The sequence below is a fragment of the Pseudophryne corroboree genome, chromosome 7 (assembly GCF_028390025.1).
Source record: "Pseudophryne corroboree isolate aPseCor3 chromosome 7, aPseCor3.hap2, whole genome shotgun sequence".
In the NCBI taxonomy this organism is placed as follows: Eukaryota; Metazoa; Chordata; class Amphibia; order Anura; family Myobatrachidae; genus Pseudophryne; species Pseudophryne corroboree.
Window position 1 is genome coordinate 500074305 of NC_086450.1, and position 12022 is coordinate 500086326.

Here is a 12022-nt window from a genome sequence, read left to right on the forward strand (position 1 = left end):
AGCTCAGGAGAGCCACCTAGATTGCACCCTTCTCGGCCGGGCACAAAGATCTAACTGAGGCTTGGAGGAGGGTCATAGGGGGAGGAGCCAGTGCACACCACCTGATCCTAAAGCTTTTTATTATTGTGCCCTGTCTCCTGCGGAGCCGCTAAACCCCATGGTCCTGACGGAGTCCCCAGCATCCACTTAGGACGTTAGAGAAAACGCAATATCTCGTTAACATGCACTGGTGAACCCACCCTTTTGACTCCACCTCAATCTATTAATACCTCAATTCATATATATATATATATATATATATATATATATATATAAACAGTGACATAACTAAACATGGAATTTTACAGATATCCTGCACCGATTTTAAACTTTGAGTCATCCTGCTAACTCTAGACAAAGGAACAGCTATCCTGTCTAGATGAAGTTAATAAGACCCAGATTGTCATTTAACCCATCAGGTCTAAGTGTATTTAGCCTATGGATCCATCTAGACTCTAATTGTAAGAGTTTTTTACCTCTGTTACCACCTCGCATAGACTCAGGTACATGGTCTATGATTCTGTGTTTGAAGGTAGCCATGGTATGTCTATGTTCAACAAAGTGTTTTGCTACAGGTTGGTCCCCCTTGCCTGATGCCAGGGCGTTCCGGATGGCCAACCTGTGTTGTGCCATCCTGATTTTAAATTGGCATTCAGTCTTGCCGATGTAGTATCTACCACACGGGCAGATGATGGCATATACTACAAATTTGGTAGTGCAAGTTAGTGGCCATTTGATGGGGAATTTTTTACCTGTACAAGGATGTGTTATACTGTCTCCTACCGACATATGCGAGCAAGTTGTACACCCCGTGCATTTGAAGCAACCGTTTTGACGTTGCAGGAAATGCTTTGGGGTTTCTTTAAATTTTGCCATGTCTGTTTTGACTATCATGTCCTTAATGCTCCTTCCTCTCATGAAACTAGGCATCACTCTCTGATGGCGGAACATTGGTAAATCAGGATCTGTGGCTACTAGTGGCCATAGTTTCTTTACCTGTTTTTGTGTATGGTTACTATGTGCATTGAAATCACACACCCAGGGGATGACATCGCCCAATTTTTTTGCGCCCTTTGGTACTAGACTTTCAATTCTATTCTTACTTAGGGCTTTTTTTCGGGCCTGTGCTAATAGTTGCCGTGGGTAACCTCTGGCGAGCAATCTAGATTCCATTTCGTCTAATTGCTTGTCTCTCTCAGTTATATTGCTATTTATTCTGCACACTCTCAGAAGTTGAGAATATGGTACACTCCTGACAGTGGATAGTGGATGACAACTGTCGTATCTGAGGATGGTATTACGATCAGTTGGTTTTTTGTAAAGAGATGTCACCACTATGCCATCCTGTAAACTAATCCTCAGATCTAAAAAACATATGTCACTGCGACTACTACTCAGTGTCAATTTGATTGGACTGTCGGTGGCATTATGTGTTTCAACAATCTCTTGTAAATCAGTTGCCTCGCCAAGCCACATTAAAAACAAATCGTCTATGTATCTGTAGTATTGAAACAACCTACTAGATACCAGGCTGTTGGTGAAAAACAGATTGCGTTCCACCTCCCACATATAGGCATTGGCAAACGAGGGTGCCACGGAAGATCCCATGGCACATCCCGTCTGCTGCCTATAAAACTGGCCATCAAAACTGAAGAAATTATGTGTCAACGTAAAATTTAGCAAAGACATTAAAAAATAAATGTCGGGCCCCTCATATAACACATTCCCAGTGATCAAGTGTCTAACCGCCTGCATCCCTTGTGTATGCGGGATGCAGGTATATAGGCTCGTGACATCGATGGTAGCCAGGGTGATGTCAGCTGGTACCTGGTCAAGAGAGGAAAATTTATATAAGAGCGTGGCGGAGTCTTTAAGATGGGTAAAAGTGCCCTGTATGCACGGTTGTAGAAAGCAATCCAAGAAGATTGCGACAGGCTCACACAGAGACCCCCGGGCTGAGATAATTGGTCTGCCCGGTGGCCTCTGTGCATCCTTATGTATTTTGGGGATGGTGTAGAAGAGGGGTGATACCGGGTAATCTGTCCACAGTTTTTGGAACACTTCTGTTGAAATAATGTCCTCTTCCCTGGCCTGCTGTAAAATGGCATTTAATTCCTTCTGATATTCCGCTGACGGATCACGTGGTAATTTACAGTAGGTCACTTCATCGGTGAGCAGTCGCAAACATTCTTCTTTATACTCGGCAAGTTCCTGGATCACTATTGCTCCGCCTTTATCCGCATGACGGATCACGATGTCCCTCCTCTTACTTAAGTCTTGGAGGGCCTCCCTTTCGGACCGTTGTAGATTGTGGGGTTTCTGCTTATGGTGCATTGTCCCAGCAGCCTCAACCATCCTATGGTAGGTCTTGAGGGATGCATTTTGTGAAATAGGGTCAAAGTGTGATCTCTGCCCTAATTTTTGGATCCTCGGGGGTAGCTTGATCCTTTCTTTAGCAGGTGGTTGTTTACTAAAGTGTTCCTTAAGTTTTAAAGTGCGGTGCAATTTAAAAGCATTTACTTTCCATCTAAATTCATCTCCGTAGTTGGTGGGTACAAATGACAGCCCCTTACTCAAAACCTTTGTTTCTGCAGGTGTGAGTGGGGTATTGGACAGGTTAAATATTAGAGCTTCTTCTCCCTCGGCAGCCAGGGTCGGGTTCTGTCTTTTGTTTTGGCCGCCCCTCCTCGTCCATTTCTGTTTCTTCCCCGTGCCGGAAGCCCTGCACGGGCGCTTGCCCCTAAAGGGGTCTCGTGCTGTAGAGTGGATGGTGAGGGCCTGTGTGCTTCATCGGATTCACTGGCTGATGTGTTGTCAGACCGCTCCGTATGTCTGGTTATAGAACTGGCTATATTGGATCTTCTTGGATCTTCTTGTCTTCTTGGATTGCTTTCTACAACCGTGCATACAGGGCACTTTTACCCATCTTAAAGACTCCGCCACGCTCTTATATAAATTTTCCTCTCTTGACCAGGTACCAGCTGACATCACCCTGGCTACCATCGATGTCACGAGCCTATATACCTGCATCCCGCATACACAAGGGATGCAGGCGGTTAGACACTTGATCACTGGGAATGTGTTATATGAGGGGCCCGACATTTATTTTTTAATGTCTTTGCTAAATTTTACGTTGACACATAATTTCTTCAGTTTTGATGGCCAGTTTTATAGGCAGCAGACGGGGTGTGCCATGGGATCTTCCGTGGCACCCTCGTTTGCCAATGCCTATATGTGGGAGGTGGAACGCAATCTGTTTTTCACCAACAGCCTGGTATCTAGTAGGTTGTTTCAATACTACAGATACATAGACGATTTGTTTTTAATGTGGCTTGGCGAGGCAACTGATTTACAAGAGATTGTTGAAACACATAATGCCACCGACAGTCCAATCAAATTGACACTGAGTAGTAGTCGCAGTGACATATGTTTTTTAGATCTGAGGATTAGTTTACAGGATGGCATAGTGGTGACATCTCTTTACAAAAAACCAACTGATCATAATACCATCCTCAGATACGACAGTTGTCATCCACTATCCACTGTCAGGAGTGTACCATATTCTCAACTTCTGAGAGTGTGCAGAATAAATAGCAATATAACTGAGAGAGACAAGCAATTAGACGAAATGGAATCTAGATTGCTCGTCAGAGGTTACCCACGGCAACTATTAGCACAGGCCCGAAAAAAAGCCCTAAGTAAGAATAGAATTGAAAGTCTAGTACCAAAGGGCGCAAAAAAATTGGGCGATGTCATCCCCTGGGTGTGTGATTTCAATGCACATAGTAACCATACACAAAAACAGGTAAAGAAACTATGGCCACTAGTAGCCACAGATCCTGATTTACCAATGTTCCGCCATCAGAGAGTGATGCCTAGTTTCATGAGAGGAAGGAGCATTAAGGACATGATAGTCAAAACAGACATGGCAAAATTTTAAGAAACCCCAAAGCATTTCCTGCAACGTCAAAACGGTTGCTTCAAATGCACGGGGTGTACAACTTGCTCGCATATGTCGGTAGAAGACAGTATAACACATCCTTGTACAGGTAAAAAATTCCCCATCAAATGGCCACTAACTTGCACTACCAAATTTGTAGTATATGCCATCATCTGCCCGTGTGGCAGATACTACATCGGCAAGACTGAATGCCAATTTAAAATCAGGATGGCACAACACAGGTTGGCCATCCGGAACGCCCTGGCATCAGGCAAGGGGGACCAACTTGTAGCAAAACACTTTGTTGAACATAGACATACCATGGCTACCTTCAAACACAGAATCATAGACCATGTACCTGAGTCTATGCGAGGGGGCAATAGAGGTAAAAAACTCTTACAATTAGAGTCTAGATGGATCCATAGGCTAAATACACTTAGACCTGATGGGTTAAATGACAATCTGGGTCTTATTAACTTCATCTAGACAGGATAGCTGTTCCTTTGTCTAGAGTTAGCAGGATGACTCAAAGTTTAAAATCGGTGCAGGATATCTGTAAAATTCCATGTTTAGTTATGTAACTGTTTATATATATATATGAATTGAGGCATTAATAGATTGAGGTGGAGTCAAAAGGGTGGGTTCACCAGTGCATGTTAACGAGATATTGCGTTTTTTATTAATGGTTTTCACTTATGTTTTTTATTAATTGTTTGCAATTCTTTGAAATTTTTAAGAAAAAGTTGTTTATATGTATATGCAAATAATGTTTTATCATCTAGCACTAATTTAAGAGAGCACACCAATTTTTAACATTTTTGTATGATAAATATACAGGCATAAGAACAGTGACTCAAAGTAAGGTTCACGTCCCTGTATCACTAATGGGTGTTTACATTCCTCTCTGTTGCTAGGCAGCGGGCCCGTGGACGCGCCTCCGGGCGCCGACGCGTCACTTCCGCTGAGACGCTGAGGGCGGCGGGCTGGACGCCGGGATGGCGCGGCCACGGATATATATATATATATATATATATATAGCCTTGTAGAGGAAAGCCTGAACCCGCGGGCGGAGAAGTTTCCTCTGACACTAAACATTTGCACAGGTTACACCCTGCACCATGCCGCACACTGCTGGGGATTTACACTTACGTAGATGAGAAACTTCAGCTTGCGCTTAAGATTCTTATATTTTCTTTTATAATCCACTTCGTCTGTCTGGCCATTCATCCTCACTGGTCGGGTTCTCTGCGTACACTGGGTTTAAATGGAAAATATTACTAGAGTGTGCAGAGAGATTTCCTCGCTAGACGTTCTTCGTCTGCTGATCCGCTCTGTCAGTCCCTCCATTGGTTACCGGTATTCTACAGTGTTAAATATAAAAATAAGATTTGACTTACCGGTAAATCTATTTCTCGTAGTCCAAAGTGGATGCTGGGGACTCCGTAAGGACCATGGGGAATAGACGGGCTCCGCAGGAGACATGGGCACTTTAACAAAGAATTTAGATTCTGGTGTGCTCTGGCTCCTCCCTCTATGTCCCTCCTCCAGACCTCAGTTAGAGAAACTGTGCCCGGAAGAGCTGACAGTACAAGGAAAGTATTTTGGGAATCCCGGGTAAGACTCATACCAGCCACACCAATCACACCGTATAACTTGTGATAACTTTACCCAGTTAACAGTATGAACAACAACAGAGCATCAGATCAACCCTGATGCAACTATAACATAACCCTTATTTAAGCAATAACTATATACAAGCATTGCAGAAGAAGTCCGCACTTGGGACGGGCTACCAGCATCCACTACTGACTACGAGAAATAGATTTACCGGTAAGTAAAATCTTATTTTCTCTAACGTCCTAGTGGATGCTGGGGACTCCGTAAGGACCATGGGGATTATACCAAAGTTCCCAAATGGGTGGGAGAGTGCGGATGACTCTGCAGCACCGATTGAGCAAAACACAAGGTCCTCCTCAGCCAGGGTATCAAACTTGTAGAACTTTGCAAAGGTGTTTGAACCTGACCAAGTAGCCGCTCGGCAAAGCTGTAATGCCGAGACCCCTCGGGCAGCCGCCCAAGAGGAGCCCACCTTCCTTGTGGAATGGGCCTTAACTGATTTAGGCAGCAGCAATCCAGCCGCAGAATGAGCCTGCTGAATCGTGTTACAGATTTGCTTTGAAGCAGGCGCCCCAAGCTTGTTGGAAGCATACAGGATAAACAAAAATTCTGTTTTCCTGACCTTAGCCGTTCTGGCTACATAAACTTTCAAAGCCCTGACCACATCCTGTGACTCGGAATCCTCCAAGTCAGTAGTAGCCACAGGCACCACAATAGGTTGGTTTACATGAGAGGATGAAACCACTTTCGGCAGAAATTGTGGGCGGGTCCGCAATTCTGCTCTATCCGCATGGAAAACCAGATAAGGGCTTTTATGTGACAAAGCCGCCAATTCTGACACACTCCTAGCCGAAGCCAAGGCTAGTAGCATGACCACCTTCCACGTGAGATATTTCAATTCCACCGTTTTGAGTGGTTCAAACCAGTGTGATTTCAGGAAACTCAACACCACATTAAGATCCCAAGGTGCCACTGGAGGCACAAACGGGGGCTGAATATGCAGCACTCCCTTTACAAACGTCTGAACTTCAGGCAGAGAAGCCAGTTCTTTTAGAAAGAAAATGGATAGGGCCGAAATCTGGACCTTAATGGAACCCAATTTTAGGCCCAAAGTCACTCCCGACTGTAGGAAGTAAAGGAAACGGCCCAGCTGGAATTCCACCGTAGGAGCATTCCTGGCCTCACACCAAGCCACATATTTTTGCCATATACGGTGATAATGTTGAGCCGTCACGTCCTTCCTAGCCTTTAGCAGCGTAGGAACAACTTCATCCGGAATGCCTTTTTCTGCTAGGATCCGGCGTTCAACCGCCATGTCGTCAAACGCAGCCGCGGTAAGTCTTGGAACAGACATGGCCCCTGTTGCAACAAGTCCTGTCTTAGAGGCAGAGGCCACGGGTCCTCTGTGAGCATTTCTTTCAGATCTGGATACCAAGTCCTTCTTGGCCAATCCGGAACAATGAGTATTGTTCTCACTCCTCTTTTTCTTATGATTCTCAGTACCTTGGGTATGAGAGGAAGAGGAGGAAATACATAGACCGACTGGAACACCCACGGCGTCACCAGCGCGTCCACAGCTATCGCCCGAGGGTCTCTTGACCTGGCGCAATACCTCTGTAGTTTTTTGTTGAGGCGGGATGCCATCATGTCCACCTGTGGCAGTTCCCACCAACTTGCAACCTGCGTGAAGACTTCTTGATGAAGTCCCCACTCTCCCGGGTGGAGGTCGTGCCTGCTGAGGAAGTCTGCTTCCCAGTTGTCCACTCCCGGAATGAACACTGCTGACAGTGCTTGTACGTGATTCTTCGTCCAGCGAAGAATTCTGGTGGCTTCCGCCATCGCCACTCTGCTCCTTGTCCCGCCTTGGCGGTTTACATGAGCCACTGCGGTGATGTTGTCTGACTGAATCAGAACCGGTTGGTCGCGAAGTAGGGACTCCGCTTGACGTAGGGCGTTGTATATGGCCCTTAGTTCCAGGATGTTGATGTGAAGGCAAGTCTCCTGACTTGACCACAGACCTTGGAAATTTCTTCCCTGTGTGACTGCCCCCCACCCTCTGAGGCTTGCATCCGTGGTCACCAGGACCCAGTCCTGAATGCCGAATCTGCGATCTTCGAGAAGGTGAGCACTCTGCAGCCACCACAGGAGAGACGCCCTGGGGGATAGGGTGATTAACCGATGCATCTGAAGATGTGATCCGGACCACTTGTCGAGTAGATCCCATTGAAAGGTCCTCGCATGGAACCTGCCGAAGGGAATGGCCTCGTATGATGCCACCATCTTTCCCAGGACTCGCGTGCAGTGATGCACCGACACCTGTTTTGGTTTTAATAGGTCTCTGACCAGTGTCATGAGCTCCTGAGCCTTCTCCATCGGGAGATAAACCCTCTTCTGGTCTGTGTCCAGAATCATGCCCAAGAAAGGCAGACGAGTCGTAGGAATCAACTGCGACTTTGAAATATTTAGAATCCAGCCGTGTTGTTGCAACACTTCCAGAGAGCGTGCTACGCTGATCAGCAACTGCTCCCTTGACCTCGCTTTTATGAGGAGATCGTCCAAGTATGGGATAATTGTGACCCCTTGCTTCCGCAGGAGTACCATCATTTCCGCCATTACCTTGGTAAATATTCTCGGTGCCGTGGAGAGACCAAACGGCAACGTCTGGAATTGGTAATGACAATCCTGTACCACAAATCTGAGGTACGCCTGATGAGGTGGATAAATGGGGACATGAAGATATGCATCCTTTATGTCCAGAGACACCATAAAATCCCCCCCTTCCAGGCTTGCGATGACCGCTCTGAGCGATTCCATCTTGAACTTGAACCTTTTCAGGTATATGTTCAGGGATTTTAAATTCAATATGGGTCTGACCGAACCGTCCGGTTTCGGTACCACAAACATGGTCGAATAATAACCCTTCCCTTGTTGAAGGAGGGGAACCTTGACCACCACCTGTTGAAGATACAATTTGTGAATTGCAGCTAACACTATTTCCCTCTCTAAGGGGGAAGCTGGCAGGGCCGATTTGAGGTAACGGTGAGGGGGCATCTCTTCGAATTCCAGCTTGTATCCCCGAGACACAATCTCTATTGCCCAGGGATCCAACTGGGAGTGTACCCACTTGTGGCTGAAATTTCGGAGACGCGCCCCCACCGGGCCTAGCTCGGCCTGTGGAGCCCCAGCATCATGCGGTGGATTTTGTGGAAGGCCGGGGAGGACTTCTGTTCCTGGGAACTAGCTGCGTTGTGCAGCTTCCTTCCTCTGCCCCTGCCTCTGGCAAGAAAGGACGCACCTCGGACTTTCTTGCCTTTTTGTGATCGAAAGGACTGCATTTGGTAATACGGTGCATTCTTAGGTTGTGAGGAAACATATGGCAAAAAATTTGACTTTCCAGCAGCAGCTGTGGAGACCAGGTCCGAGAGACCCTCCCCAAACAATTCCTCACCCTTGTAAGGTAAAACCTCCATGTGCCTTTTTGAGTCGGCATCACCTGTCCATTGCCGAGTCCACAGGACCCTTCTGGCAGAAATCGACATAGCATTTATTCTAGAACCCAGTAGACTAATGTCTCTTTGAGCATCTCTCATATATAGGACAACGTCTTTTATATGCCCCAGGGTCATTAATATAGTATCCTTGTCTAAGGTATCAAGTTCCTCAGATAAGGTATCTGTCCACGCTGCTACAGCACTACACACCCAGGCCGACGCAATTGCCGGCCTTAGTAAGGTACCTGAATGTGTATAAATGGACTTCAGGGTACCCTCTTGCTTTCTATCCGCAGCATCTTTCAGGGTGGCCGTATCCGGTGACGGCAGGGCTACCCTCTTTGATAAGCGTGTTAAAGCTTTGTCCACCCTAGGGGAGGATTCCCAGCGTAACCTGTCCATTGGCGGGAAAGGATAAGCCATAAGCATCCGTTTAGAAATCTGCAGTTTTTTATCTGGGGATTCCCAAGCCTTTTCACATAACTCATTTAGCTCGTGTGAAGGGGGAAAGGTCACCACCTGCCTTTTTTCCCCATACATATGAACCCTCGTCAGGGACTGGGGTTTCCTCTGTGATGTGCAACACATCCTTAATTGCTATAATCATATAACGGATGGATTTAGCCAATTTAGGCTGTAACTTCGCATCATCGTAATCGACACTGGAGTCAGAATTCATGTCGGTATCTGTGTCAACAATTTGGGATAGTGGGCGCTTCTGAGACCCTGACGGCCTCTGCGACATAGGATCAGGCACGGGCTGAGACCCTGACTGTCCTAAGGCTTCAGCTTTATCCAACCTTTTATGCAAGGAATTAACATTATCATTTAAAACCTTCCACATATCCATCCAATCAGGTGTCGGCGCCGTCGGCGGAGACACCACATTCATTTGCTCCCGCTCTGTTTCCACATAGCCTTCCTCGTCAAACATGTCGACACAAGCGTACCGACACACCACAACACAGGGGATGCTCTTTTTTGAAGACAGTTCCCCCACAAGGCCCTTTGGAGAGACAGAGAGAGAGTATGCCAGCACACACCCCAGCGCTATATAACCCAGGAATAACACAGTAACTTAATGTTAACCTGGTAGCCACTGTTATAATGATTTTTGCGCCTAATTATGTGCCCCCCCTCTCTTTTTACCCTCTTCTACCGTGTATCTGCAGGGGAGAGCCTGGGGAGCTTCCTCTCAGCGGAGCTGTGGAGAAAAAAATGGCGCTGGTGAGTGCTGAAGAAGAAGCCCCGCCCCCTCAGCGACGGGCTTCTGTCCCGCTTTTATGTATAATATTATGGCGGGGGCTCATACATATATACAGTGCCCAACTGTATATATGTCAAACTTTTGCCAAGAGGCCCCCCCCTGCGCCCTGCACCCTTACAGTGACCGGAGTATGTGGGTGTAGTGTGGGAGCAATGGCGCACAGCTGCAGTGCTGTGCGCTACCTCAGTGAAGACTGGAGTCTTCTGCCGCCGATTTCGAAGTCTTCTTGCTTCTAATGCTCACCCGGCTTCTGTCTTCCGGCTCTGCGAGGGGGGCGGCGGCGCGGCTCCGGGATCGGACGACGGGGGTGAGATCCTGTGTACGATCCCTCTGGAGCTAATGGTGTCCAGTAGCCTAAGAAGCAGGACCTATCTTCAGAGAGTAGGGCTGCTTCTCTCCCCTCTGTCCCACGATGCAGGGAGTCTGTTGCCAGCAGAGCTCGCTGAAAATAAAAAACCTAACAAAATACTTTCTTACAGCAAGCTCAGGAGAGCTCACTGAACAGCACCCAGCTCGTCCGGGCACAGATTCAAACTGAGGTCTGGAGGAGGGACATAGAGGGAGGAGCCAGAGCACACCAGAATCTAAATTCTTTCTTAAAGTGCCCATGTCTCCTGCGGAGCCCGTCTATTCCCCATGGTCCTTACGGAGTCCCCAGCATCCACTAGGACGTTAGAGAAATACTTTTACTTACATACAAGGATATTAACCAAACTGCACCAACATACATCTCTTCACTCATCTCAAGATATCTCCCTACCAGACCTCTCCGCTCTGCACAAGATCTGTCTCTCATCCACATGTATTACCTGTTCACACTCAAAATGACAGGACTTTATCCGGGCTTCACCCACTCTGTGGAATGCCCTCCAATGCACAATAAGACTCTCCTCTAGTCTCCAAACCTTTAAACGTTCCCTGAAAACTCACCTCTTCAGACAAGCCTACCAAATTCCAGACCCACCCACATAACCTTCAATGCTTCCCTATCCAGTTACATCCCCTCTGTACAGTCCACATAACCTCACATTTTGTCTTCCAGCATTGCTGGGTGATCATATCATACAACCCATTAAGAACCTAGCAATCAGGTGGACCATTATGTAACAGGTAGCATCTACCCTTGTGTATCAATGTCTACTTCCCTATAGAGTGTAAGCTTGCGAGCAGGGCCTTCCAACCTCTATGTCGGTCTGTCTTTGCCCAGTTGTGTTCTATAATTGTTGTTCTAATTGTAAAGCGCAACGGAATGTGCTGCGCTATATAAGAAACTGCTAGTAAATAAATAAAACTATTTCCATTCTCACCAATCAGTATTCTCTACATAGGGAAGGGACAACTAGAACTCTCTCCAACTGTAAGCATTTATCATGACGTTTCTACTGGTTGTCGCACTGTGGGGAAGACCCAACCTGGAGCCTAACAGACAGAACATTCCGGAGGAAAGTATCACTGTCTTCTGACACCCCTGTCTGTCTGCCCATCCCTTTTAGGCCGTAACCTCTTACGAGCAGTGCCCTCCTCCATCACTTTGTTCAATCCTGAGACTGCAGAGCATCACCTCTATAACTTATACTCTATACAGGGGTATAACGTTAACCCTCCACAACTGCTGCGCGTTGAGGGGGGAGAGGTCACAGGGAAGTTCCTAAATTTAAAAACATGACT

At 46.8% G+C, this 12022-nt stretch overlaps 1 protein-coding gene across 3 annotated transcripts in view; it reads right to left on the reverse strand.

The window, feature by feature from the left end:
• INO80E (INO80 complex subunit E) overlaps positions 1-12022 on the reverse strand; it is a 31765-nt gene that overhangs the window by 18244 nt on the left and 1499 nt on the right. For 2 of the 3 annotated variants that reach the window (XM_063935249.1, XM_063935247.1), the window contains exon 2: positions 5129-5233. In XM_063935249.1, the coding sequence (XP_063791319.1) occupies positions 5129-5206 (78 nt within the window). In that variant the 5' untranslated portion in view covers positions 5207-5233. Of the gene's footprint in view, positions 1-5128; positions 5341-12022 lie in introns of all 3 variants that reach the window. The other variant, XM_063935248.1, reaches the window with a different exon arrangement.